The sequence below is a fragment of the Phallusia mammillata genome, chromosome 7 (assembly GCF_965637545.1).
Source record: "Phallusia mammillata chromosome 7, kaPhaMamm4.hap1.1, whole genome shotgun sequence".
In the NCBI taxonomy this organism is placed as follows: Eukaryota; Metazoa; Chordata; class Ascidiacea; order Phlebobranchia; family Ascidiidae; genus Phallusia; species Phallusia mammillata.
The window spans coordinates 16,440,248-16,466,963 of NC_137258.1; the positions used below are offsets into that span (position 1 = coordinate 16,440,248).

The window sequence follows — 26,716 nt, forward strand, 5'->3', positions numbered from 1 at the left end:
GGGAAACTCGTGAAATGGAAATTCCCTTAAAAATCCCCACTGTAGTTTTATTTTATTTTAAGTGTTCAGCATCATCTGGCGGCTGTCACAAGCGTCACTTAATTCCGTACCGCAAGCGAAATATTCAAAAAAGCCTTAACATCCAAAAAATTAGTCTCTACATGTTTTTTGTATGAAAAAACTATGTATAAAATGAATGCCTAAACTTTAAATATCGCCAATTTAAAACGTCATGAATGAACTGATTTATTAAACAAGAAAGCACGAGTCTGCGAAAATCAAATGTTTTTTTCAGCTCAAAGTTGTAAGTCGACTCTGTGTCCGTATTTTTAAAACATACATCACCCAACTAAGTAGCTAGTTGCTGGACAAAACCTAATACCAAACATCCCTAAAACGTCTTTTTAAGCCGTTGTCTAAAATTGTCCATTGTGCATGTCTTCTTTATTATAGGCCTGTCAGTCAAACCTATGGACCCAAAAAGTGCTTCTTAAAAACGAGTCGGTATCGGGCCCGCATACAACTCTGGTTCACCTTGTAACGTAAAAGTTGTTTGAACTGTCATAAATGACTTTACCTGTATCAACGACACACAGTTTAGTTCACTTTTTTTCCACAATCACCAGTTCCCAACATGATCCATTCAGAATAAGTTTTGAATTGAAAGTAATTGAGCGCTTGTTGATGCAGCCAGCAACTTTTATCGAGACAAAACAAAACCATTGTTTTAAGACTGCAAAATACCTTAGCAGTAAAGATAGGATTCCAACTTAACTGCAGATAATATAAACGTTTGATGTTAATAATTTTTAATGCAGTATCATCATAGTTGTCTACACTGCTAAAGTACGAAAGAACACATCAGGTTACAATTGAAAGGGAAGATTTTAAACAAATCCACATTGTTGTACTTGAATACGACTAGCAGCATAAAACAATAAACAAAACACGTGCAGTTTAAAACTTAAGCTAATCGATATTACTGAACATAATTTTTTTGGTGATGCGAATAACAAACAGTAAGATGTATATTTAACAACGTGTACAACATAGAGCCATAGACCAGTGGTTCTCAACCGTCGGTCCGCGGACTGGTGCCGGTCCGTGGACTGGTGCCGGTCCGCGTCAACTTTCCTGCCGGTCCGCCAACATATTACAATTTTATATCTCAATTGCAAAACGAAAGATGTTGATGGCTTGTCCATTGATTAAAGAAATAAAACATCCCATTTTAAACTGATAGAGTTTCTCACGTTCCGTGATTTGCAGCATTGTGGCGTAAGACAAAGTTCAGAGTCTGCTTTAGACGATGTCGTACGTCACAATGCTGTGTGCTGCCAAAATGTTTAAAGTGCAACTCATTCAAGACCAGTTGTATGTGAAAGCTAAAGAATTTATCTTAAAAGCGAATATCCTGAGCGCGGTGAACAAGCAATAAAATTACTGCTGATTTTTCGTACAATTTACCTATCTGAGAAAAGCTTTTCACCGTTACAACACCAAACAGAGAAATCGTGTGGAAGTCAACACTCTACTTCGCCTTGCAGAAACTTCATTAGAACCGCTTTTAACACGTATGATATCAAACAGACAGCAGCAAACTTCTCAATAAATTGAATTTTTCATGCTTCTTTTGAATTGCGTATTTTTGTCATAATTACATTTTGGTTTGATTTTAAAACTCCACCGGTCCGCAAAATTTGTTTTGAAAGTTTACCGGTCCGCAAACTGAAAAGGTTGAGAACCACAGCCATAGAGTACCTAATTGAAATTTCCTCAACACCAATAAAGTCAAAAGTAAATTTAAATTTGTGAATAGGGCACATTTTTTTATACCAGTGGGTTTAAAACTTTTGGTTTAATTTCAGTTGTCATAATGCCCTACATGCACAATTTCAGTCAAATGTTTTCAGTCTCCCTAGTCTCATTATAGACACATATAAGTTTCATTACAAAGGATATGCAAAAAAGGTGATTAAAAGAATGAAAGGATTTTTCCATGTCAACCTTACATCCAGGCATTTCCCAAAACACATTATGTATATGAAATACTCGATAGTACACCATCTTTGTACTTTCTGTGGATCGTTATTAACTTCCCCATAACGTTGGCTCAATTCTTCTGCAATAACTTCATTTTAGAAGGGAATAGGAAACCATCCAATTCCAACGTTCATAAGATCACTTTCGTACAGTCGAATATTTTTTATGCAATGAACTTCAGTAAGCTTGCTCTGTAGTTCTAGGACGTTTTGTCTACTTGTACAGGTTACTTCACCCTATGTCCCTTTTATTTCAGAGATTCGGAGAGCTTGATAGAAAAAATTATCTCCTTTAAAAACTTCCACAATCCGACTCGTTTATGCATTCGGTCAGACCTGGTAGCTGCGTTAAAACGAAACATTCGCCGTAGTGACGCCACCCACCGGACGACTTTGGAACCATAAGCAGTGGCGAGGCCCATGACGGGAAGAACACTCTACGGTCAGACTTGGTAGCTGCGATAAGACGAAGCAATCGGCGCAGAGGCGCCATCGACCGACGACTTTGGAACCATGTTCAGTGGCGAGGCCCATAACTGGAAGAACATCGAATAATGCACAGTTGCAGCATGTTGTGGAATTTCTTTTTAGCGGGGTCGAGTTTCGCGGGAGGGAGATGTCGGGCGCGAGAGTGCACGGGTGGACCATGCTCGGCCTATGAGGTTACAGCGTTAGATTAGGCGTTGGTTCCTTAGGTCAACTAAAAGGGAATGCGACCTCAGAAAATCGGCGCCCAGTAATGGTCGAGAAACGTCGGCAAGGACAAATCGCCATTGAAAATTGCCGAAAGGTAAATGCATGGTTACCAGACGTGAACCGTACGTCGGGATATGGGTGCCATTTGCAAGAACTAGGGGAGTTCCAGGAGGATTGGTGCGGCGCTCTAATCCCGTGGGAGGTATGACGCTCACCTCCGCACCAGTATCAACAAGAAAATTCCGACCTGCTGAACGATCTAAGACATACAAAAGGTTGCCTGCCTCGACTCCCTGCTCTGCCACTGCGTACACGTAACGACACTTTCGCACATCGGTGCCAAAACGGCGAGGATAAAACAAAAGGGACTTTGAGTCGGACATGGTTTGTGGTGACGCTAAAGCATATATTCCACTTTCCAGCGTAATCATTTGGCCGATAGCAACTGATAATACGACCAGGATAACTGCAATACAAATGCTCTTTTTAAAATATATTTTCCAGTAACTAACGTATTAAACCAGAAATGTCTACAAGAAATGCGGTGTATATAAGTACGATAAGCTGCCAAGTCAAGTTGTAAATTTTGACTATTTTATAGTAAAAATCAGTAGTTAAATACGCAAAAAAATCCTTGTTGGTTTTGCATATGAGCGGGTGTGTTCGCTTTATCACAACTAGAACCCCAAACAGGAAAAAAATCGTATTGGCGTTGAGTAAAAAGAATCAAACAGGAACATACTGCAAACACTTGATTTTAAGTCGTAAATCATCGCTTAGGTTTAACTTTAAAGCCTGAAATAACATACAAGTCCATTCCATACAAATAGATCGTGTTGTTTTAAGACTAACTGTCTTTCAGATTGTAAGTGACTGTTGTGTTTTATAGTAAAGATCCAATTCTGTTTTAAAATACACCAAACAATGATTGTATCCCTAGTTTTTCGGGGATAAATGCCCTAGTAACCAATGCATTTTTACGATAGGGAAATAAAATACAAATAGATCGTGTTGTTTTAAGACTAACTGTCTTTCAGATTGTAAGTGACTGTTGTGTTTTATAGTAAAGATCCAATTCTGTTTTAAAATACACCAAACAATGATTGTATCCCTAGTTTTTCGGGGATAAATGCCCTAGTAACCAATGCATTTTTACGATAGGGAAATAAAACGAGCCGTTACCGGACCAGTCCATGAGGTAGGCGGCTCAGCAGCAAACTCATAGTAAGCATAGCGCATTTGTTGTCCGAAAATATAATCATGACAAAATACACAGCGGATAGACTTACTGACAATGAGCTCCTTTCTTATCTTTAAACCCAGGTCCCTGAGGTGAGTCACAATACCCTTTAGTGTTCCGAACATGGATCCTAATTGAAGTTTGATGAGCACAGAAAAGAACATCACGCTCCAAAAAGGTCCTCCCGGCATGTGGATCATTGCGGTGAATGCAAAAAAAAACAGGCAAGAACCACAAACAGCCTGAGTAAGGAAAATCTAAGTTAGGCTGCTAACGCCTTGTCAAACAATTTGGAAAAGCATCATTTTTTGGTTATTTTAACAGATGGCATAATCATTTTTGTTACATACCTAATGTTTTGTGCACAACACAAAGACGCCAATGACTTTTATTCATTTGCGGAAGCAATTACTGCTTGAGAACCTTCTTGCAAACGTTTCCAACACTCCAGAAATTTAAAAACCAAATTTCTGTGTTGAATGGTTCAGTTTGGCAACCAGAAAGCTATGTGACTGAGTACCAGATCAACTCGGTCTCAAAAAAGTTGCATACAACTGGCAGTGTCAAGCTATAGTCCGTGTTTTTACAAATAATATACACACAATTATCAACATATAAGGAAATTTCTGTCCGAAAAGATCCTCACTCGCATATTGTTAACATAGTGCAAGAATTAAAAGCAACAAACGCTATTCATGGAAGTTTTAGAGCAAAGGATTTATCCAAGACACATGATTTCCTGGGTAAGATACTTGAAACAATAAGACCCATGTACTAACCCCAAATGGGTTCTGTATATGTCACCCATGCTTTTGCGTGACAAAGAAACTAAGAATTCATTTTTACGGAAGTATTGTACCTTGCTTAGTTTCTCTTTTAAATCACAGTTTTCCAAAGTGTTGTTAGAGAGTGCAATCCAGTCCTGAACAACAAAATTGTTTAAATGTTGCAAAATTCAACCTTAATTAGAAGGGAGGCTCAGCACATTTTGCCATTGCACATACACTATGACCCATTTTACCATTAATATAATCCCTATACTGGACCTTTTACCAGCCACAGGCAACTTTAGTTGTTTCTGCGGGCAGAAACCCATGGTTCCTACATGCAAAGTTGGAAATAATGCAAATCAAGAGATAACTATTACAAAATTTGATGTTGTAAGTAAAACACAGTGATCAGTACTGTGCATAAATAATCGTGCTATGTAAAGTACAACAAATTTTAATTTGGAAATTGTTTGAAGTTTGACCAATTTTATGTTCTATCTTTGATTTCATGTTAGAAAAAATATGAATTGTGAGAAAATAGGGTAAAATAACAATCAACACCTATAAAAAAGCAAATTCTACAAGCTATACAAATTTTCATTAAATTCTGACATTGTTAAAAAAATTATCCATTTTCTGAGTGTTAGCCATGGTACAAAAACAGCCACCAAGCAAATCACAAACACAAATAACGTATGTCTGGTTGCCCTTAAAACACTATAACACCACAGAAACCTTTAGTTTGTGGTGCCAAGCACCATACAAAAATAATTTGACACTATGGTCGCTAGTTCTACTAGGTATAGAAATTTCATTCAATTCATCCATAGTTCACAAAATACCCATTTTAGGAGGCTAGTGGGGTAAATATGGGGGCTATCAAGTCAAAGAAACAGATGACACATCTACATAACCATATCTACCAGTTGTAAAATTTTTATCCAAATCCAAAAATTTCATGCCAAAAGTGTATGGACAAACTTCACCGAAAAAAAAGACCAAAAAAAAACTGCTGGGATTTAAACTTTTCACCAACAAACCACTAATGGAGTCATTACACACACCTTTCTGGATAATTTGATTCCTTTGAAAATTCCTACAAATACAATCAGCCAGGCAAACAGTAAGCAAAGAGTGATAAAAAAGTTGTGGATGATGTCTATGTTTCTGTAAAAAAATATCAAAACAAAATTATAGACAGGTATATCTAAAAATGAATAATACAAGAAAGAGATTGAAAATCCATGCAATTTTGCGTTAATAGTTAAAAGGATGTAGTGCTTATTTTACCGAAAACAATTATACATGAATAAAATTAGTATTGGTTTTCAGTCTAAAGAATTTTTAAAGTTTTCAGTCTGCTATCACAGCAAACAATATATTTGATCTTGGTTCTACTTACGCATCTTTGCAAATCTGTGATCTGTGATGAGCTTTAAAAGCAAGGACACAAAATATGACAATGGATGCAAAGAGGCTGCAAAGACAATTAATGACAGAAACTGTCAGTGCATCTTTTCTACAGTTGTTCTTCACATCGTTATATGATGAGTAGGCGATTACTCCTCCAAATCCAAGACCCAGAGAGAAGAAGATTTTAGGTGCTGCATCTCGCCACGCGTTAGGGTCCACGAGTCGAGAAATCTGCAACATTAAAGATTTTCAGTTAAATTAAAAAAATCCAAAAACAAGTCAGTTTCTATATCAGCCAGTGTTGCCTTTTTTAAGCCCATATTAAATATTTATTTACTCAATTTTGACAACATGTTTCATGAATGATAGGTTTGAATGCATTACCAACATGTTACTTTACTGAAACCTATGGAGGCCCAGCTGATGGCTATGTTATGTTGTAATGTGCCCAGTGTTATTTTAACCAGCCCTCTCAACATTGAATTTCACTAGACTTGAATAATTGGACCATTGAAAAGTTAAAGGCTATTTTCAGCTTTATAGGGTATTACACATGTGATTCTTTATTTTATAAAACTTGCTGACAAACTTACACCAGGAGTAAACATGTAGTCAAGACCTTTGACTGCGCCATCTAGTGTGAATCCCCGGAAAAAGAAGATCAGCAAAACAACGTAAGGAAAAGCTTTGATATACATCACCTAAAAAAGAAATACATCACCTAAAAAAGGAATCAATATGTGTGATATGTGTTGTAAAATGTTTTGCCTAGCTGATTTTTGACCAATCAAGACTAGTACGGTATATAAGTTGTTGGCTAATTTAGCAGGTCAAGGTTCGCCGCCAAAGAAAGTCAATGATTTGACGATGGAGAAAATCGTGGTTTTTATGAAAGACCAGTTTGATCCCAAACTTTTTGTTGTGCGAGAACGGTTTCGCTAGTGACATGGAGTGCAAACCAAGAGAAGCAATTCAAGAACTGACAGCACGAATCCGTCAAGACGCCAGCACTTGTGATTTCCATCCATAAGGATTCGTTGGATGAAGCACTTTGCACACGTTTTTGTTCCGTGAAAAATGATTCCGTCTTAAAGGCCGTTTTTAAAATTTAAGGTGACGAGTTAAGTTTAGCATCGCTCGAATCCCTAAAGAAACCGTTATAAGGGACGCAACAAGGTGAGGTAAACAAGGTACGCAAGTTTCGGCCAAGGAATTAGCGACATCGGAAGGTTCCTTCTCTAGAGGTCAATAACGAGTATTCAAACTCCTATAATTGTTATTGTTGTGGCAAGAAGGGCCATTTCGCAAGTGAATGTCGATTTAAGACGCCAGTTTGCAGTTTTTGCAAACAGTCGGTCTGTAGAAAAAATAGCTTACCACGAATCCATGAAAGTAAAATGTGTCGACAGGTTTTATAAGAATGTTTAAATCAAATGGCTAAAGTTCCAAAATTGGAGGTTCCCATTTCTATCAACAACAAAATTTGCACCATTGAACTCGATTCCGCTGCAGGTGGAAATTTTCTGTCCATTGCGGCCTGGAAAAGTCTTGGAAAGTGGAAGCTTCGAGACCCGCATACGCGATACCAATCTGCTACCGATCATCCTATGCCAATCCTAGGTTCATTTACAGCTCTGGCTAGACATACTCAGTCCAAAAGTGATTGCAACTTTATATAACTTGTTTCAAGCATCCCTAAGCTGAATCTGTAAGGTCGTGACTCTTTTAAGAAGATGCATATTTCTCAAGACGACATTCTTTACAAAGAAAACCCCGTCAACATTATCGACAAGGTTGTTGAACCCAATCTCGCACGAGAGTGCTGAAAACGAAACTTTTTGCAAACTTGTTTAAATCTGAGCTCGGTTATTTGAAAGGCTACGAGCTTGAAATAAATTTTCAACCTTGACAAAAAGGGTCTTCGTTGTCGCCTGGAAAAGTGCAAATTTACCCAAAACAATGTGGGGTGTTTGGGCCACTTTTTTTGAAAGACGGAGTAGAAAAGGTAACAAAGTCAATGACGTCATTAAAAGTCGTCCACCGCACAACGTATCAACACTTCGTTCGTTTCTTGGTTCTGTTCAATTTTATGGCAAGCCACCGAATTTCTCAACAGTTTAGAGCCGTTACAAAAAAGATGCTCTAGCAATTGTTTACGCTCTAAAAAAGCTCTATCAATACTTGTTAGGTAGAAAGTTTATCGTTGTGACCGATCACAAACCTCTGCTGTCGCTGTTTGGGTAAAATAAGGCTACTCCAGCCATTGCAGCCAATCGATTAGCTCGATGGGCATTATTTTTAATCAGTTTTAGTACGACATTGTTTATCGCAAAACTTCAAGAGCATCAAAAGCCGATGTCCTAAGCCGCTTACCGTTGGGTCAAGATCCAGTTTTTGATGGAAAAGAAAGTGCTGGTGATGTAGATACCGTTTGCATTATTCGAGTTTACAAGTTCAACCATCAGATTCGAAGGCAAAAAGAGACTGCCGAAGATCCGATTCTGACCAAGATGATGCGTTAAACGCGAGAAGGTTGACCGGCGAAGCTCCGCGTAGAGGATAATGATGATCAAGCAGAGAGTTTTCAAAAAAAAATAAATTGCATCTCCAGCCCACACCACACAAGGGAAGCAATCGAAAATAGCCACCAAATGTCAATCTATAGTGCGAAGAGAAGATCTTTCCTACAAAGTTGGGATCCTTGCGATGCCCTTTACTTTGGACCGAGACACAACCAACAACCACGCTGGGTGGCAGCAAAAGTTATCAAGCGACATGGATGTCGCAGCGTTAAAGTACGTGTTATTCCCCGAGGACCTAGAGATACGTGACATTGAACAACTCCGTCCTTGTTACGCAACAGCAGAAAATGTAAATCCGGCGCATGATCTTAACCCCGTGAGTCAGAGAATAAATGAGAAAATGCCTGACACGATGCAATCCTCACCAGTGCCGAATTAACCATTAGGCAAAGTAGGCACGTGCCTACAGGCCAATCAAAAATCCAGGCCACTTTAAAATCACACAATGATATGGCAACACTGATAATTCTATTTTTTAGTTGGCAACCCTGATTTTCGGGCCACTTATAAAAAGTGCCTACAGGCCAGCAGACCCTTAATCCAGCACTGATCCTCACAACAGAAGATCGCTCACATGAATTTAGAATATGGTCCCGGCAATCCCAGACGTTCAAAACGACAACGTAAACCCCGACAATTGTGTTGCTAATTATCGTTTTTCATACTAGTTGGGGAGGTGTTTTGGGGAAGGATTTCTCAACCTAATGTGAATTATTTTGAATCAAACATGCAGGTAATTATAAGGTGTGTAAACGATGCACAACCAGCTAGATATTGTCGGACTAGCTGATTACCTAAAACACTTCTGTGGTATTATCGCCATAATTATTCCCTGACATGCAATATGTAATTCATGCATGCAAGAGCGTTGGGATTAAAACCTTTCGCCAACAAACCGGTAATATACCTTTCCAGATGTTTTGATTCCCTTGAACATTCCTACAATTACAATAAACCATGCGAACAGTAAGCAAACCATCATCGGCCATACAACACCGCCTGTTTCTTGACCAAGGGAGAAGAAGATTTGAGTTGCGGCATCTCGCCACACGTTGGGGTCAGCAAGTCCAGAAATCTGCAACATAAAATGTTTTTCAGTTAGTTTAGAAAAATATTAAAAACTGAAAATGATAAATTTGAAGCACAATTCCTTAACAAACCAAACACGTTTAACAAACCAGCGTTAGACAGAAAAAACTAGAAGGGTGGCTTAGCACATTTTGTTGTTGCATTTACACTATAACCTATTTTAAAACATTAATATATTTCCTATGCTTATTTTGTATTGGGTCCCATATTAGCCATCGTCTTTTATAACCTTAGTCGTTTCTGCAGGCAAAAACTCATGGGTCCACACATGCAAAGTTAAAAATAATGCAATTCAAGAGATAACCATGAGAAAGTCGGGTGTTGTAAGGTAAAACACAGTGATCGGCACTGGGCTTAAATAATAATACTATGTAGAATACAAACTATAAAATTAGATTCACCCCAGATATTGTTTGAAGTATGTCCTATTTGACGTTTTAAAAAACTGACCCATTTTAGGGGGCTAGTAGGGTAACTAATTGGGTTCGACACACAAACTAAAAACTATTTAAAAACCACAATGACTCAATCAATAGTACTGCAAAATTTCAGCCCAATCCGCCAATGTTTAAAATTTCGACCACTAGAGGTGTTTTAAGCAACAACCGTTAATGTTTCTGACGTCATAAGGCTGTTAACAAGCCCCTAACTGCCATGGCGCAAAAACGTCCAGCAAGCAACCCACCACCGAGCAACATACAACTGGTTGCCCTTGTAACACTATTAGGCAACAGAAATCTTTCGTTTGTGGTGCCCAGTAACATACAAATACGTTTTACACTTTAGGGGCTTGTGGGGTAAATGTTGGGGCTACAGGGTTGAACACAACAATCGACACCTATAAATGGGATACTCTATAAGCTATCCAAATTTCAGCCAATTCTGACACTGTTTAAAAACTTACTCATTTTAGGGGGCAAGCGGGGTATATACTGGGGTTATCAACAAAAACAAAGTGGGATGCACATCTACATGAATATATCTACCATCTGTGTAAATTTCAGCCAAATCCATTAAACATTTGATGGAAAAACGAGTCGGACAAACTTTGGGTAAAAACACCCATTTTAGGGGACTAGCGGGGTAAATACTGGGGTTATCAACAAAAACAAAGTGGGATGCACATCTACATAACTATATCTACCATCTGTGTAAATTTCAGCCAAATCCATCAAACATTTGATGGAAAAACGAGTCGGACAAACTTCGGGGAAAAAATACCCATTTTAGGGGGCTAGCGGGGTAAATACTGGGGTTACCAAAAAAACAAAGTGGGATGCACATCTACATAACTATATCTACCATCTGTGTAAATTTCAGCCAAATCCATCAAACATTTGATTGAAAAAAGAGTCGGACAAACTTTGGGAAGAAAAAAAAGAAAGAAAAAAAAAGAAAACAATTTGAGTAAAATCAATATGTGTCCCCTTCAGGGAAGGGGACCCATAAATACGGACAAAAACAATGTATATATGTGTCCCCATCAAGGAAGGGAACCTAAATCAGCCAGGTTTGCTTTTTTCAAGCCCATATCAAATATTCATTTACTCAATTTTGACATCCTGTTTCATGAATGATAGGTTTGAACACATTACCAACAGGTTACCTGATTGAAGCCTATGGAGGCATATCAGATAACTTTGTTGTAACGTGCACAGTCTTATTTTAACCAGCCCTAGAGTAACCGGACCATTAAAAAGTGAAAGGCTATTTTCAGTTCTTTGGGTATTACACACGTAATTCTTTATTTTATAAAACTTGCTGACAAACTTACATCAGGAGTAAAAATATAGGCAAGACCATTGACTGCGCCATGTAGTGTGATTCCCCGGAAAAAGTAGATCAGCAAAACGAAGTAAGGAAAAGTTGCGCTGAAATATATCACCTAAAAAAGTAATCAATATTTGAGATATGTGTTGTAAAATGTTTTACCTTAATAGCTAGGAAATAAAATTTACAAAAAAGTTTTTTTAAATAAACTTTACTGAAGAATATGTTGTGTTATGCTGTTGCTTCAAACTCCCACTTGCATCACAAATCTTCCATATTTTAATTTGAGTCAAGATGCAGGTAAGGGGTAAACAAACAGCTTAGGACAGGGGTGGACAAACTACGGCCCGCGGCAAAGGAGATCATGTCGTCGGCCAAATGTTAGCGAATTTGAGACAAAAAGTTACCGAGCAACGCTAAATAATATTATGACTTATGAGCATAGGCCTGGCCGAACGAAAACCTTGGCTATGCTCAATACCAGAGAATCGGGCCACCGTTAGTCATGCGTTATATGCTTTGTGAAAATTATTCTGATACGAACCAATACGTAACATACACAATTGATTTCAATCGCGGTTATTGTTTTACAACCTATGAATTATTCTCATTCATTACAATTGTAACGTCTTTAAGAAGCATGGAATTTAAACAATAAAGGGTGGCAAAAAGCACAACACAGGTATTGGCACTCGCTTACGGGAGGATGGAAAACACCACAGCCCCGGATTATACGTCAACAACCCCGTGATAAAAAAAGTTTAGCGTTTGTGAACTAAATTATGAGACTACAGCTCACTATTTGTTCGAACTGCCTTTACCGCAAGGACAACGACTGTCAAGTTTCAACCGAAAAAACAACAACGCTTAATGTTACTTTACAAACGTACATTTACAAAATTAACTTGTTAGCTTGTCGAAAGTTTCTTGCAGTTTAAGTCATCGTTTGAAGTACACTAAACTTTAAAGTTAATAATGCGTCACATACAACTCAATGGGTTAAACAGGCGACACGTTGTAAACGAAACAAGCGACTTTAAAACGCATCAAACGAATTTTGCGATGACTAGGCCAGAAGTATGTGCGCTTAGTTGCGTAAAAACAAAGCATTTTAGTAATAGTTATTCCAGAGAAAATAAATGTTAAACATTATGGTAATTTGCGACGTAAGGTGACGTTCGAGCTAAATATTTTTTGTCCGAATTGTTCCGCCTCCCCGTAATTTCGGCAAGTGGGTCTCATTTTTTGTAATGTGCAACGCGGTGTTACTGCGCACAAACAAGCATTGAATTGCAACAATAGCATAAGGGCCTGGTGGTGGAATTACGTTGTGAAATGTTATATACTGCAAGCTTTAACGTAGTCTCACTATATGCAGCGACAGAAAATGAATTTGGTATTTCATGATGTCATTTTGTGACGTAATATAATATGGCATAACCGGGAAAAAGTTAAAGTCGGCGGCTCGGCGCCTATGATTATCAGCACAGCCGTAAAGTTGTAAAAAATACCAGAGTGTGACTTGCCGATACCTATACTACGTGTAGTATCTGTACCGTACCATACTTTGGGACTAAACACAAATACTTTACGTGCTTTAGCCTGTTGTTTCTGCCACATTATTTTGCAAATAAACAATTGACACAATTTTTCGTTTGGTTTCGGAAGTTTGCTGTAGGTCTTTAAAACGCATGCATGTATTGAGTAGACCGTTAAGCAAAACAGCAATTTTAACGACGGTTTAGTTTTTGGGTAATTTGTTAGGGTGGGGAATGAACATAAAAGCGGTTCACATTTTAATTTCAGGTCACCAAACTTTTTTCACTACAGGCCAGATAAGTTTCAAAAAAGTGGTCGCAGGCCAGTGACACCTGGAACAAACACATGCCACTTTATACAAAAACAGGGCTGAAATTGTGTGGTTTGGGAAGTATCAACAAGTCCCCAAAAGGTGTAAACTATTTTGAATCAAACATGCATGACATTGTACGTTTAAGCTGGTGTGTAGAAGATCGCAACCAGCTTGATATTGCCGTACTAACTGATTACATGCCTAAAACCCCTCCTTGGTATTAGCGTCATGACAATCAAGTCGTTACACATACCTTTCCAGATGATTTAATTCCTTTGAACATTCCTACAAATACAATCAGCCATGCGACCAATAAGCAAAGTGTCATCCGCCATTCAACACCACCTGCTACTTCTATCGATGGAGAAACGTTGATAGCTTTCCGGCACCAGAAATATAATGTTGAGCTGGTATTTGCACATTCTCCAAGGGGCACTAAAAACAGCAAGGTATTAAGCGTCTGAGCAGCTTAGGAACTAATTACACTTTTTTTTAAAAAGAACTGGGGTAAAGATGAACCTGCCATTCAATAGTTGCATATTGTGAGTTGTCTATTAATTTTGTTAAGGTAACCACCGCAAAGTTGTGGCCTAATCCAAAATAAACTCACGGCAAAAAATATCGAAATTCAAACAACAGGTTGTTTTTTGTCAATTACAAATGTATTAAAACAAAAGCTTGTACTATTAGTTCAATGCATTGTTACTGACAACATATATCGTTACACTATACAATAGTTTTAAATATTGTTAGTTAATAAAGTGCTACTTTTTCACATTATAAAAGTAATCAATGTTATTTGTTGGGAGCTAGACAAGGAGATAGTTTGTTTCTAGTATTAGTAGCACACTGCCTCTTTACAAAATACTTTGGAGGATTATTTAAACATGTAGTATGTTTATATTTGCATCTAAAATAGCAATAAGTTAAATGGGTTTAAACTCTTACCAGTTTCGTTGCTAAAGTTGCAGATGGTTTCTGTTGGACAGTCAGACTTCGGCAAGGGACTTTGAAATGAGTTGAAAAAGTAAAACAATCCCCAGGCTATGATCATGTTGTAATACGAGGCAATCAAGAAACATACCTGCAATTTATTTAGACATTTTTAACTATTTTTGATGATTCTGTTTCATGTCTAAATACAATTGACTGACATGCTTCGATTTGTTGGTCAGCAAAAAATAAAGGATTTGTTTTACAGGTAACATAAACAAAGAAAGAAAATAAGTTTGTCCTCACACAAAAGTAACAGAATAAATAAATAAAATGAAAAATCAATTTTGTGCATTATAAACATAAAAAAAGATAAAAGTGATTAACTAACACATGCTCGGTGATGCAATATGAAATTAGATTTGGTGTAAAAAAGCAACTTACTATCATGCTTGCAATGCCGACTCCACCCAAAAGGGGTTGAATATGGTTCCACACGCCAACGCTCCCTCTTTTCAGTCGTTGACCAATGGCAAGCTCAAGACAAAACAGGGGAACTCCCTCAAGGACGAGCATGGTAAAATATGGGATAAAAAATGCTCCACCACCATTCTTCTGACATAGATAGGGAAATCGCCATACATTACCAAGGCCAACCTGTATACGTAAAGTATGTTGATCATTTCCATGTCTTCGGTTAATAACACATCATGGTTACCAGGCCAAACAGGCTCACTACAACATAGCGACAACAATAACAGTGTAGCGTTTCTTTTGATTTTAGACCTTTGTCATCATAGCAGTAGTTTAACCAGTAAATTCAAAGCCAAAGTAAATGTATATGCTAAAACAAAATGTTTCTCAAGGTGTAATGCTATCGCGCTTTGTCACATCAATCTGAATTCTCACACCAAAAAGATTAATGACTGGATTATGCAGCTGAACTTGATCATAAACATGACTTACCGCAAACCCGATTTGTGCAAGAATGTATTGGACTTTATTGTCCCATCCTGTTCGCTTTACTGCAATTTCTTCAGAGGATGAATTTGAATCGTCCTCAGCATCCTGAAAGTTAAGATAAAGACATAAAACAATTGGTCCGTACTATCACAAACCAAAATAATGTTTTCCAAGAGATTTAAACACCAACCAGGGGTTGGTATAAAATATAAATGCCATTTTCTGAATGCTAAATGCATTGTTTCACGATTAAAAAACAACCAATTGGTTCTTACCCCTAAACGTACAAATTATAACAAAGACAAACGTAAAGCTTTATCATATAAATCACTCAAGTTAGTTTTACATCCTTAAGCTTTAATTTATTTAGTATAGGTATAAAACCAGTGTCAATTGACATATAAATCTTTCCTTTAGTGAATTTACTTGATGGCGAAACAACCTTACTTTTGAGTCTGTTCCGATAGGGTCCTCCATCCAATAACCAGCGGTTTACCGGAAAATCACGTAACTGGCTGTCCCACAAAAAAAAATTCAGAGCAATGAACAGCGCTTCTCAGTTATCAGTTACCAAAGGATCCCCCGGGAATCCCCCCTTTCCAAGTCCCACTTTCGGCAATCGCCTGGTTGCAGGCAGTCAGTGAAAAGCGCCGATTTAAAAAAACGGTCATAACATTCGGAAAACAAGATGTAATGATAAAATAGTTTGTGTAGGATACAGCGGTATAAAATCAAATGAATCAACACTTTCTGTCTATTTTGTTTTCCTGTATTTCCACACAGTAGATGCAGAATCGTATAAAAAGAACGTTATAAAAAACAAACAAATAGGGAATATTTACCGTTTTTTCTGATTGTTTTGTATTTCGACACAAACGATGTAGAACGCTATAAGATCGCGTTCAAATGGTTATTGCGAGTTAGAAGATGAAGAACGCTATACGATCGCGTCCGAATGGTTATTGCGAGTTATAATGAAAACATATAGAAAACAAAAAAAGAAACCTTTCACGATTTGCTGCCAACAAAGAAACGCCAGCTCAAAAGCAAACAAATTGGGTCTAAAGTACTATTTTCAGCATACAAACTGACTAAGTATAACGTTGGAACAAAAAAAAATATTATAATATTTTCATCTAGCAGTTACAAATTTTATCTGGTATCTATATTTTGGATGAAAGATTTAATTGGCATTGTTGTTTACGTTTGCTATCTTCAATTAATTGTACGCGCGGTTTGAAACATAGTGGGCTTCATTAGGCTACACACAGCAAAGGTAAAGTGTTATTAAACTATAACGCATAGTTGTTTAAAACAGCAAAAAAACGAATTTTTGCACAAACCAGCTACCGTATCCACTCGATTGTAAGCCCCCCTCGTTTATAACTCGCCATCGATTGTAAGCCGCATGTTGAGGTGTTAAAAAACTATAATCAGGGTTGCCATACCGTCCTTATTTCTAAGATTTATCCTTAGTTTGAAAGGCTATGTCTTAGAAAAGTTCATTGTCCTTATTTCTAAGAAATGTCCTTTATTTTTGACTGTAGTCCTTATTTTGTCTTATTTTCAACATGTACCATTGTCAAATCCCTGCTACAAGTAGAAGTGAACGTCGGCCCGGCCTGTTGTGAGATGCACTTAGTATTTTCTACGAACAAGGAGTTGCTGGAACAGATTGTTTATGGCCAAAATATTGCAAATATGTTGTCATCGCTCGTATAAATGCAAAGATTTGTTCAAAAACGTGTGTTTCGTTTCGCATAAAAATTTAATTAATCGGTTGTCCTTATTTTTGGCTTCAATCGATGGCAACCCTGATTATAATGTAAGCCGCCCTCAATTGCAAGCCGCAAGCTGAAATTTTAGATACTGTTGTTTCATACATCTTTCAGTTGTTAGGCTACATAGCATGACCATTTGCACACATCTGATAGTTACGTTGATAACTATAGGCCCAACAGAACGTATATTGACGTATAATGTGTACATGCATACAGGTTCCAAATAAATTAAAAAGTTGGAGTGTAGAAATAATATCAACATAAAATTAAATTGTAAGCCGCCCTCGATTGTAAGCCGCCCCGATTAGGCCTATAAGCCGCACAAACGGCAGGTAAAAAAACAAACAAAACAATATAAGCCACAGCTTACAATCGAGTAAATATCGTAATTTGGGCATGATTTACTTTCGCCTAGTGTTTATTGCTATTTTCTGTCCTGCACAGCTACAATTACCAAACAAAATATCTGAAGGGTGCGCAATTCCACATCAGAGAGTTCGTCAAAATGTTCGTCAAAAAATGTTCCCCTGCTGTTACTGAAATTATTTTTATTAAACTGACTTCAGTGGCTTGATAGTAAATTATAAAAGCTAAATAGTCAAGTAGGTACAAGCAGTGGTGGGAATCATTTTTTTTGTCAGCCGGGTCTATGACAAAAAGTCATATTTTTCAGCTGGTTCAGTCAAAAAAGTCCGTTGACAGTAACCAGTAATGCTAACCGGTTCGCTGATCTCATATAATTCCGTGAGACGGTTCTATAGAACCGCTGCGAACCGGCTGAATCCCACCACTGTGTGCAAGGACATAACTTTAAAATAAAGTGTGGCTTGTTTTTGTCAAAATGTGTGTTTTCCGTTACCATATAAATATAAAGCAGACGGTATAGGGCGGGGACGAAACCACAAATTATTTTTACGTACAAGCTTTAGGTAAGCCTTTTAACCTATTTTTGTAGTATTACGGGGCACAGGCCTTACAGGATTGATTAAAGGGGGCCCCGAGACCCGGGTTACTACGATTTTTTCACCGATCCAAATAAACTGAGGCTAAAGACAGTCCCCACATGGATAATAATATGGTAAAGTAATATTATGGTGTCATAAAAGCCTGTTCAAGATAAGGTGAACCAAAATCTTGTTGTCGGGTGTACATTTACCTATAGATGAAGCCATGTGGTCTATAGGTTTAAAGCAATATCCCTTTGCCCAGTAAACGTTTTGACTGACGCAATATTACAACTTATCTATCATGCAAACATAAGCCAATTGTAATACAAGTTTAATTTGCGCGCTATCTAAATACACGTTTTTTTTACGGGGTTCCAACGCAGGACACTCCCGTGGACGAAAATCCCGATCAGGGTTTTTTATGTCTGTATATGGGTCAGGCGCGCCAGACCAATTCTTTTTTTTCACGGGGTTCGAACCCAGGATTCTCCCGGGGACGAATCCCGATCAGGGTTTTTCATGTCTGTATATGGGTCAGGCGCGCCAGACCAATTCGGCCAAGTTTAACAAAGATGTCAAGTGTTCAGCACCATCTGGCGGCGTTTAGTACAGTGTACGAAAAACAAAGAAAAAAAGAACTAAACACAAGAACGTGCGTATAAGCAACAGTCATATATATTATCTTGCGGTTCTCTACATATACGTACGCGCCTACACGAAATGCCGCCATTTCGCTCTTCATGCCCGCGCCAATGACAAAAAGGGTTTCACAATGTTTCAAAAAAAAAACTGGAGCAATAATCCGGCAATGGGTGTGCCTTATGCCCATGTGCAAATCTGCTTACTTTTGTGTTTTTTCACAAAACGTTTTTTTCAACCTGTTTGTTATATTTGTGAAAAAAAAATAAAGTTACGCTGTTAAAATACAGAAGTACACTCGGTTAACATTGGAAGAAAAATAATAATTTAACAAATTCACACTGTAATACTTGAATACGATTTGCAGCATAAAATAATAAACAAAAAACGGGCAGTTCGAAACTTAATCCAACCGATATCACTGAACATAATTTTATGGTGATGCAAATAACGAACATTGCAATGTAATTTTAACAAAGTCAACAACATAGGCTATTGAAATAAGGTATAATATGTAATGGTTTACAATTGTAAATATGGTTAACTAGTACCTGGGCCTAATTAAAACTTCCCTCCACACATAATGAAGGCAAAAAGAAAATAATGGTGAAAAATGGCCAACCACCTAAAGGTCTCACTTTAACAACCAAACAAAAATTATATTCCTAAATTTGTATTGCAATAAAAAAACTCAACAGTTTGTGTAAACAGCAAAGGTTTTAGGGTTTTATACCAGTGGGTTTTAAAAAACACCTTATAATACTCTACATGCACAATTTCATATTTTGTTTGTAAATAGGCCTCTTGCTCCCCCCTGTTTACTCCAATGTTTGACACCCTCAGTCACTGTGTACACAAATACTTCTGCAATGTTTCATTTGAACTGTCATAGACAGCAAAACAAATTTACATGTTAACTGCAGTGGCATGTTTTGCGAAAGTGACAATACATTTTTATTCAAACAATAACAGAATTTATAGCCAAAGTGTATTAATGTTCTTCAAAACAAAACTAACTGCAAAAAAATTGTATTTTTATACAACCATGCATCTTTTAGCTAATTTATCTTTAATTCAGGTATTGTTGAGCAAAAGCCAAATCAGCTTTCAATTTTAGTTGACATGACATGCATGTTTGGACAAAAAGAGATTACCATATATTTTTGTTCAAAGCTTCTTCTGAGGTTTATTAATATCCTTGTGAGAGTGCTAAGCAGTGGAGCAGGACAAATCGAAACAAAATTCAAAGCTTGGTCCTTTGATAGAAACTCACATCCTTTTGTACTTGGTAAAAAGGTTGTACAGAACTCGCAAAGTTGACTTTAACTCGCAGTTGGCTACATCTGCAAGAAAAAAATTCAGGTTATGACAGTTGCTAAATCCACATGTGATGTCCTCAAAGGACAGTATAGCTATGTAGCATCTATCAGTGATTTAAACCAGGGATCGGCAACCTTTTTTGCACTGCGGCAGGTTTTTTAAACTAAAATTTTATCGCGGACCGGTATTCAAGAAACTACAAATATTTGGCAATAAAACGCCTAAATTAGTTTATTATCCCCGGGATATATAGGCAAAATGTTTTGTAGCATTAGACCTGAAGAATTATACGGCCCGGTAACGAACTCCTTGCGGACCGGTACCGGCGGTTGCCAACCACTGATTTAAACCAAGGGTTACAGAGTCCTAATTTTTTCTCATTGCACATTATCACAATTTTAGAGCTCAATTGACATAACCCTCTGTAATAGAAGAAGAGTTAAACATGGGTAAAAACTGATACATCAGATTTTACCATGTAAAAACTAAGCCAGATGATTAATTCAATCCTATAGGTATCCATTATAAAACACTACTGCTTATGCCAAGAAGTTATATAATAGTCATAGTGAGCAATTTTTTTTCCAAAGTGCAGTATAAGTTGCATATTTTTACTTTTAAAGTTACTTTTACAAAACTGGTGTTAGTTGTACAGACTAATTCAGTTCAGTACAAACCTTCAGGCCTTGCTTTAGGTTTTGGTAACCCTGCATCTTGCATCAGCTCAAATGCAAACTGTATGTTGTGGACCTTATCCTCAAAAATTTCAGGTGTCAAACTGAAGCTGTACAAGGGGACAAAATATCCCTCTAACAATCCCATCAACAGAATCAGGTAAACACCATCAGCAAACTAAACATAAAAAAATGTTTGGTGGTGTACAATACATTTAAATAATAATTCAGTCCACCCAACAACATTCACCTGTTTTATAATGCTATTAACAATGCAGGTGGTTAGATTGTCAATCATTATAGTCATTTGTTAAAGTTTTAATAGTTATCAGCAAAAAATGAAGTGAGATAGTTTAAACTTGAATTAAAAAAATATATTGTCTAAAAAAACATTAAGAAAACATAATAGAAATTATATAAATAAATCATAATCAAACTTTTTTTCTTGTTCAAAATTAAAGGAACAAACTAACTTGTGTGTCAAGGTCAGTAACAGTGAGATTGACTTTTTCCAGATGGCGATTTGCAAACTCAATCAGTGAACGCTTCACAATGCTCAATTTATCAGGAGCATGGTCAAACAGAGTATCAAAAGCATCACGCTCTGAAGTAAAACAACAATACCCTGTTTAAACCAGTTTCAGGTCTTCACTTTCGTTTAAAAGTTACATAATTAAAACTGGAGGATCCAAATTATCAGCAATGCTAAAAACAGCAGATAAGACACAAATAAAGAAATGTTGATGCTTACCAAATTTTCCACCAGTCATTTCTCTGCAAGTAAACAGGACATGTAAATCTAATGCAGTTAGTACATTATTGCAGTTAAACATGTAACATAGTAAAGTAACTGTGTAAAGGTTTACTAACAGTTCATAAAAGTCAAGACTTACTCCATAGTAGAAGTTACTTCTTCGCTGATTAACTTATGTTCCAACTTTCCCTCCCTCTTTGTTACAACAACAACCTAAAACACAAAAAGTAGTTGACTGTAACAAAATTAATGTAAAGTATAAAAATTACCACAATGTTTGCTGTGACAAGTTAACTGGTGGGGCTATAGGGTAAAATTTATCAATCGAAACAATCCTGAAGACATGTTTCACAACTTTCATTTTATCCCACTTATTTAATATCAAATTAGGGGCTTAGTAAGGTACGGTATTTGCAAGGTTGTACAGTGTTCCTACAATTTGACCAAAAGATCAATCATTTCATGTCCAAAATTTATGATCATACTCAAATATATAAAAATGTAGAACAAAAAATGCGGTGATGTCTGAGGTCTGTAACAGCATGTAAAGTGAACAGTTTTACTAACCTTTAAATTCACTTTTTCTGGTAAACGAATTGGTGCCCGATAATGAGTGGCAAGTGCAACAAGCAAGTGTAGAATAGCAATCAGGTTCTTGGAATGGATGCCTTAATATAAAAACACAAAAAATCACACCATCTAAATTTAAATATTCCCAAGAAGCACTATATAGTTTTTAGACCAGCTGATCATTCACTACAAGAGATAACAAATTCAATAATTCAAAAAAGCAATTGGTGTTAATGCAACTTTTTTATTTTAGTAAGTTTGTCCATCGATTTAATGGATATCCGACTCGACCATACTGCAGTACTAAAGAACACATAATTTCGCTTTTCTACATGATTTTAAACTTTCAGTGAACACACACGAAGTAAGAGCTCGGTGAATGTATGCCAATTTGTTACCAAATATCTGTTTCAATAATCAATGGTGTCAAACAAATCATAAAATTAAATACCTTCCTCAGAATGGTATCAGCGTTAGGCATTGTACAACAGTTTAACTTACTGTCAACGCTCCATTTTAGTTCATCCCAATTTTGGAGTTCAAGTTGTTCATTGACTTTGTTGAGAACAGCTTGTAACTTGTCCTTTTGTCCCTGATCTGTTTGTGTTACTTCAGGTACCTATACAAAAATGCCTTAAAATGTATAAAGGCAATTTGCAGTAGAGAAGGAATTTTGCATTTTTTCAGTAATATATGCTAAAAACTATAAGATTTAAACAAAGGAATTCATCAGTTTTTCTATGTAGAAAAGGACCTGTAGTTTAATGCCACCCAGCTTCTCCAAAAGTTTTTGCAGTACTTGTCCATCAAACAAATCTTCCTGGATGTCTTTTACGATAATCCTCTGCTCAACTAGTTCGTTGTTTACCCAGTCAGTCAAAATCTACAAGTAAATACACTTCCTAAAAATCACAATTGCACTATCAACTATAAAGTAACTAAATAAAAAAATATTCATAAATTTTGTCCATAAATAAAAAGCCCAAGCAAACATTTTTGGCACTAAACATATGAAGGACAAGGAGGCATAACACAATCTCAAGGCCAGTTGCTTCTTTAATCAGGGGAAGTAAAGGCAATCCTAGATTTTAAAAACACAATAAACCTAGACAAACACAAAAACAGTAAATACATAAACAAAAACGAACCTTAATTAATTCTTTGACTTTCGGTTCCTCCAATGAAGTTTTATCAATCATTGACCTTTCCTCATTTTCTTCCAAATGAAAGTTGCTTGGATCATAGTCAATAGGGGCTGCTCCACCATCAATGGCATCTCGTCCTTCTTGCTCCAAATCACTGACTGCAATTTTCAAAAAAATGGTAATTATTTGTATAATATTGCTGTTTCAGTTTGAAATGCTTTTACTACCGTTGCTATGTAAATTATAATAGCAATCGTCTCAGATTATGACAGAAGTTTTTAAAATGCACTATTCAAAGCTATACCTTCTTTTTGTTTCTTTTTACGTCCCAAAGTTAACGAAAAAAAGCCATCTTTATTATCAGCCGGTTTATGAGCGGGTGACTTTGGAAATGCTGACATGATAATGAATATTACAAGAGCAAACAACAATTAACTTTTGGCTAACTTTAGGGATTGTTTGTCACGTTAGACACAAACAATTTACACTGCACTATTTGGGTTTCGTTTCGGGATTCGGGATATGCCCAAATATAAAACTTTAAGGTTGAACGCATTCAACCATGAACTTATTAATTTCCATCGGGGGTTAATTTTATTCCAACATTTCGCAAAACCAGTAAACAAAATGATTAAACAAAAATCATTGAACAGATAAAACACTATTAAAACGTTAACAAACTTTACAGTGTGGACCTTTTATCATACCGTTGTTAACGTTTCTTTGTGTGGAATAAGTTTATTACGAGGCTTGTTCCCTTACGTGTTATAATCAACCTACTGCCTACCTGTGGAGAAGTTATTCTGCATTGAAGGTGTGGCTTTTCAGCTAGCAAATAACTGGCTAATTACAGCCATACACAACAACACTAACCTTAAACATACTGACACAAGAATTTGCGGACGAAGCTATAACGGATATCCCTGATACAAGGTTTACGTTTAAATAGTTTCAGGACGGTCAGGGCGCAATGAACATGAAGCGCCCGGGATGCATTACTACCAACATTGGCACGGCACTATAATAGGCCTACCATATTTTTATCACCAAAATGGAGGACACATTCCCGAAAAAGAATATTAACACTTATACTTCGTGCCCAAGAAAATGGAAGCACAAGATATTTGACGAATTTTACGCATTAGGTATAGTCCAATTTCGATAAAGTTTAACTTACCATAAATTGTTAATTTCAATTAACAATGACCACAACCCATTCACACTCTTTGGTCGGTTTTCAAGTCATTTAGACATTTGGTCAATAGGCTACAGAAAACTCAAAAAAGAGGACATTTGGACATTTTTATTGTCCCTGGAGGACAATTTGCTTTTCGTTAAAAAGGAAGACATGTCCTCCAAAAAGAGGACGTATGGTAGGTCTACACTGTAGCAATGCGTGTTTTATATTTTTGTGTATTTTTATTTTAGCGGCACATCTTACACGTCAAAGCAATTTTTGTCTTTCCTTTAAAGTGTAGCGGTCTTAGATGTCCCGTTTTCTAATACAACACGCCCTAGCACTTAAACAATCGTAAACTGTTTCTTGTAGCCGCCTTCGTTGCACATTAATTATTTCCTTTGTTTCGGAGCGACACCACCTTCGCTCCGAGCTACAAACATGCGTTGTCATTTCACTATATATTCGCGTTTGCTAATCTAGGAATTCACTAACTAACAGAGTTTCTCACTTGCTCATTCATTTTAGACTAAAGAAGTTATCGCCAACGTTATACGTTTGGTATCGTTTATATATTATGTTTAATAAACCTTGTTTAACGTTATAGTTGTTATCAGTCACGAGTCTTTAGAGTTCTTATTTTTGGAGTCAGATCCGCATTTCCTTCTTTAACTAAACGTCGCATAAAACTTGTGTTTTTTGCAACAACACTATAAGTTCTTCTGGACATAAATTCCTGATTTAGGCTATGTGCGTGTGTTTCATTTTCTGATTCATTTGTGTTTAGCCTACGCTGTTGCGTAGCCTGTTAGGTAGGCCACTAGCCTACTTTTATAATGAAAAATACAAACACAAAGAACTCTACTTGTAGGCCTATTGGTTCTTAAACGGCCTTTTTGCTAAAACACATCTTGGCATTTCGGCGATAGTAAAGTAACAAACGTTATTGTGACACGACTTGTATCCGTAACATTTGACAACCTTTGAGCCGTGACATAAAATTAGACTATCAGCGTTCTCTCAAAGTTGTTTCACGTGTTAAATACCCTAGTTAAACCAACATGTTTTAAAACAAATATATTTGCACTTACCATCGACGACCAAACTTCCCCAAGTATTCCAAGGAGATGCGAACGACATTTCGGGAAATTTTTTAGCACATAAACCGTTTAAAGAACTTCAAAAACTAGGCCTACATGAAACTGTTCAAACAAAAGATGAATGTATCTTACACCTATTAGCAATGATACAACAGTCCTACTTTCCTTGAAAAGTTAAATACGTCCTTTGGTCTCAGAAACTAGTTCCTTGGCTTGACAAATGCTACGATATTCAACGCATAAGGAAGTAACTGCCAGAAAACGCACTGCGAAAGTTTGCTTTCCTAATTCATCAACAAACGAACAATACAAACAATGCGGCTGCAAAAAAGCTTCATTTTGATAATACAAAATAAGAAGTATTAGTAAGGCGACTAACTTAAAAATAACATTAAAACCTAACGTTTTAAAAAGTATGATAGCCTGCATACACACATCGAATTTAAACAAAAAATAAAAAATGCAAATTAAACTAATTGCTGTTACAACTTTCGTACGTCATGACTGTAGGCTCGTACAGCATTTTCCTTGCTATCATTTCGCTTGACAGAAAAATCGTGTTTACAATGCATTCACAAACGTCCAAACTGTCATCACGACGCTCAGCTACAAATGAATGTATTGCCAAAAATGTAACGCGCAGGCAAAGGACGGAAATTGTTGCGAACGTGTTTGCGCGTTCAGTCGAGTCAACGATAAAATGCTTTTTTGACTGCAACTGAGAGAGACCGACAGTTATGCATGTAAGTTGGTTTGTCAGCCAAACAACATTATTCACGTGAAAAACGATCAATGCTGTTTATAGCAAAACCTTCATTGCAAAAATAATAGACAACTAACTTAATACAACCTTAATTTAATGGAAAATGAGTTGGAACAATAATTATTTTAATAACTTATTTAAAATTTTTGACTTTCAAATATAAACGGCAAAGAAAACAACTACTTTCGGGCTTCTCTATTTCTCCAATCAAATGTAAGACAAAAGTATTTTGGGGACAGAACAAAGGACAACGTCCCTTTCGCGTCGAAAGTACAGCACAGATACCGTTTTCCTTTCAAATTATGTAGCCTACATCTTACATTTGATTTATAACGTTGTCCTGTTAAATTATGTACAAAGCTACTATAATCGCAAATACGCAAACCAACGAAAATAAATACTTTGTTTAGCCACCACGCCGCCAGTTTTTTTTTACATGTATCGTCACGATTTTTACCACATTTTGATTCAGTGCGAAACTGGACATTGTTCACAA

At 36.8% G+C, this 26,716-nt stretch overlaps 2 protein-coding genes across 4 annotated transcripts; both read right to left on the reverse strand.

Annotated features, from left to right (window-relative positions):
- Positions 1 to 591: 591 nt before the first annotated feature.
- Positions 592 to 16,010, reverse strand: LOC145202705 (sodium- and chloride-dependent transporter XTRP3-like). The gene is made up of 13 exons (XM_080075736.1): positions 15,798 to 16,010; positions 15,354 to 15,455; positions 14,832 to 15,044; positions 14,403 to 14,538; positions 13,708 to 13,889; positions 11,607 to 11,717; positions 9,651 to 9,818; positions 6,755 to 6,862; positions 6,151 to 6,392; positions 5,813 to 5,915; positions 4,838 to 4,900; positions 4,028 to 4,220; positions 592 to 3,204 (listed from the first exon to the last, which is right to left on the reverse strand). Exons 1-13 carry the CDS (start codon positions 15,825 to 15,827, stop codon positions 2,714 to 2,716), a joined length of 2,142 nt encoding a protein of 713 aa, XP_079931862.1. The 5' UTR covers positions 15,828 to 16,010; the 3' UTR covers positions 592 to 2,713.
- Positions 16,011 to 19,374: 3,364 nt separating this feature from the next.
- Positions 19,375 to 25,532, reverse strand: LOC145202707 (beta-parvin-like). Of its 3 annotated transcripts, none has more exons than XM_080075741.1 (10): positions 25,449 to 25,532; positions 23,184 to 23,338; positions 22,790 to 22,918; positions 22,537 to 22,654; positions 22,033 to 22,133; positions 21,605 to 21,678; positions 21,463 to 21,485; positions 21,185 to 21,315; positions 20,715 to 20,889; positions 19,375 to 20,060 (listed from the first exon to the last, which is right to left on the reverse strand). In XM_080075741.1, exons 1-10 carry the CDS (start codon positions 25,495 to 25,497, stop codon positions 19,987 to 19,989), a joined length of 1,029 nt encoding a protein of 342 aa, XP_079931867.1. In that variant the 5' UTR covers positions 25,498 to 25,532; the 3' UTR covers positions 19,375 to 19,986. The 3 variants fall into 3 exon arrangements, with proteins under 3 accessions (XP_079931867.1, XP_079931868.1, XP_079931866.1); XM_080075742.1 differs by lacking the exon at positions 25,449 to 25,532 and adding an exon at positions 23,968 to 24,026; XM_080075740.1 differs by lacking the exon at positions 25,449 to 25,532 and adding an exon at positions 23,485 to 23,732.
- Between the last annotated feature and the right edge of the window lie 1,184 nt (positions 25,533 to 26,716).

What these genes read in the sequence shown, in the direction of transcription:
- LOC145202705 (XM_080075736.1), bottom strand. Translation starts at nt 15,827, where the DNA reads ATGGAGGACCCTATCGGAACAGACTCAAAA. An exon ending in CCTATATTTTTACTCCTGAT is followed by an intron (nt 9,819 to 11,606) that starts GTAAGTTTGTCA and finishes TTTATGTTGCAG; the next exon opens with ATTTCTGGACTTGCTGACCC. An exon ending in TCACAGATTTGCAAAGATGC is followed by an intron (nt 5,916 to 6,150) that starts GTAAGTAGAACC and finishes ATTTTTTTACAG; the next exon opens with AAACATAGACATCATCCACA.
- LOC145202707 (XM_080075740.1), bottom strand. Translation starts at nt 23,581, where the DNA reads ATGTCAGCATTTCCAAAGTCACCCGCTCATAAACCGGCTGATAATAAA. An exon ending in GAAGTAACTTCTACTATGGA is followed by an intron (nt 21,486 to 21,604) that starts GTAAGTCTTGAC and finishes GTTTACTTGCAG; the next exon opens with AGAAATGACTGGTGGAAAAT. An exon ending in AATGACTGGTGGAAAATTTG is followed by an intron (nt 21,316 to 21,462) that starts GTAAGCATCAAC and finishes GTTTTACTTCAG; the next exon opens with AGCGTGATGCTTTTGATACT.